We start from the raw sequence: 2,008 nt of genomic DNA on the forward strand, positions 1-2,008 counted from the left end.
AGTCCTAGTAACTATTACACTGCCTACACTTAGATACTGGGAGGATGGGAATCACCCTCTCTGAGGCCATGGTACATTGAGACACTTACCCATATTATCGTTTGTAGCGCAAGCAGAATAATCTTGTAAAGGGCAACTAAATAGTGTCAAAATATGAATTAATTATCTCACTACCAAATCATTCCCTATGTGTTACTTAAGCCTGTAACATTACAACTTTACTGAAAAAGAAAAAGTTAACCATTTTATCCTATAAATATTTTCTTTATTTGCTTTATGTTTAGAAGTCGCTATTTAAGTTCTATTAACAGAAATACATAACAAAAGCTCCCTAACAAGTGGAAAAAAAGTAATTACAAATGCTGAAAAAGTTGGCCTCATTAACATATGTACAGACTTGCTTACTTAATACACATCTTTGTGGGAATTAAATCATTTTATGACACACATTTATACAGGCATTAAACATTCCCAAGTAACTTTGAGCAGAGAATACGCCAAATCTTTAGTCTGGGCAGACAAAAATGTATATCTCAGTTTTGATTGTGGAGCTAACATGCAACAGATACAACATTCAGTCTGAGCTGCTGTTGATAAGTTGTTCTGTTTTTTCCTGCAAAGATCTTTCCATTGAACTTGGGTCCTTTTGTCCCTTCTTGTCCTTGTTCTGCTGTTCCTGCAGCTTCAGGATTATTTTTCGTATTTCTTCTCTTTTGGTTTTCATTCTTGGGCGTGGAAACCAGTCTGTTAAGTTCATTGGTAGTTCAAAACTCAGAATGGGATTCTGAAAAGAAAGGTCATTTGAATATTACAGTAAGGAGTTACAACCTAAAAGACCGGAGAGAACTGTCGTAGGGAAAAGTACATTCTTCCTCATCTCGTTCCATCAGCATGGAACAAAATTTCTACAGTTTGGTGTTTTGTACATGTACAATTAAGGTAGAATCAATCAAGCTTCAGTATGTTACAGAGAAACATTCGTGCAGAATACAGTTCTGGTTATAAAAGCACCCAAATAATCTACTCAGTTTGCTACATCTTTTAGACAAAGCGTTTCACTGCAAAATTGTTCTAATTAAAAAAAAGAGAGAAAATTATTGTAACAATATAGCACATTTTTTTAAAGATGACTTGCATCAAAATCTAGAGCTGATTAGGAATCCGTTGCTAAGTACTCCTGCCCTTATAAATACCTTTATAAATACCATAACCAACTAGAAAAGTCAGTTTCACATTTCACCCTAAAAAACAGGGCCTGTGAAAAGCCCCTGGCTATCACCAGCCCTTTTTATACTTACATTCTGTTTTCTAGCTAGTGGTCATTCATCTAAAGAATTAAGAGAATGATTATTATGAGACATTATCTACACCACTTCTGTGACGCTGTACAACGGTTTCACCCTAACCGAACAACAGTTAGTGGAATAGTGTTTTCTCTCAGAGAAGTTCCTCCCTTTGTGTATTCTAGTTTACATCATTAACGGGGTTATTTAAGAGTAAATTACATTCATCCACTGAGCTAACGCTAGCAAGGCGACTTGGGAAAAACCCAGTCATATTCCACACAGGAACGTGACAATGCCTTATGCTGCGCTAGCAGCGTTACTCCACGTCCAAACAGAACATCAACTAGATAGTATGGCAATAAAAGCCTGCTAGATTGAACTGACTTTGCCTGTGAAGCTACTTAACACCAGCAGTAAGAATGACAGTCAGAAGAATGACACTTAAGATACAGAAAACCACGGGCAAGAACAGAGCAGGTCTTCCACCGTTTCAATTATGAACTGGGCCAGACTAAGAAGATGATCAAAACCCAATCGGTGCGGTTCCCAGCGACAGCACGGTATGCCAAATTCACCTGAAGACACCCTTCACCGGGGCCTTTTGCCGCTGCCGCGGGTCAGTTTGGGGAAGGAAAGCGGGGCCGCGGGTCAGAAGCCAGCTGTGGGCGTGCTCTGCTGCGGCCGCGGAGCTTCCTTCTCGCTTTGCGGGTTCTCTCCCGACA

At 39.4% G+C, this 2,008-nt stretch overlaps 1 protein-coding gene across 2 annotated transcripts in view; it reads right to left on the bottom strand.

The window, feature by feature from the left end:
• Positions 1-243: 243 nt before the first annotated feature.
• Positions 244-2,008, bottom strand: part of LOC104830674 (sentrin-specific protease 6-like) — an 11,363-nt gene continuing 9,598 nt past the window's right edge. For both annotated transcript variants that reach the window (XM_010565771.1, XM_010565770.1), the window contains exon 4: positions 244-784. In XM_010565771.1, coding sequence (XP_010564073.1) covers positions 575-784 — 210 coding nt within the window. In that variant the 3' untranslated portion in view covers positions 244-574. The remainder of the gene's footprint in view (positions 785-2,008) is intronic.

The sequence above is a fragment of the Haliaeetus leucocephalus genome, unplaced genomic scaffold (genome assembly GCF_000737465.1).
Source record: "Haliaeetus leucocephalus isolate CR32 unplaced genomic scaffold, Haliaeetus_leucocephalus-4.0 Scaffold195, whole genome shotgun sequence".
In the NCBI taxonomy this organism is placed as follows: Eukaryota; Metazoa; Chordata; class Aves; order Accipitriformes; family Accipitridae; genus Haliaeetus; species Haliaeetus leucocephalus.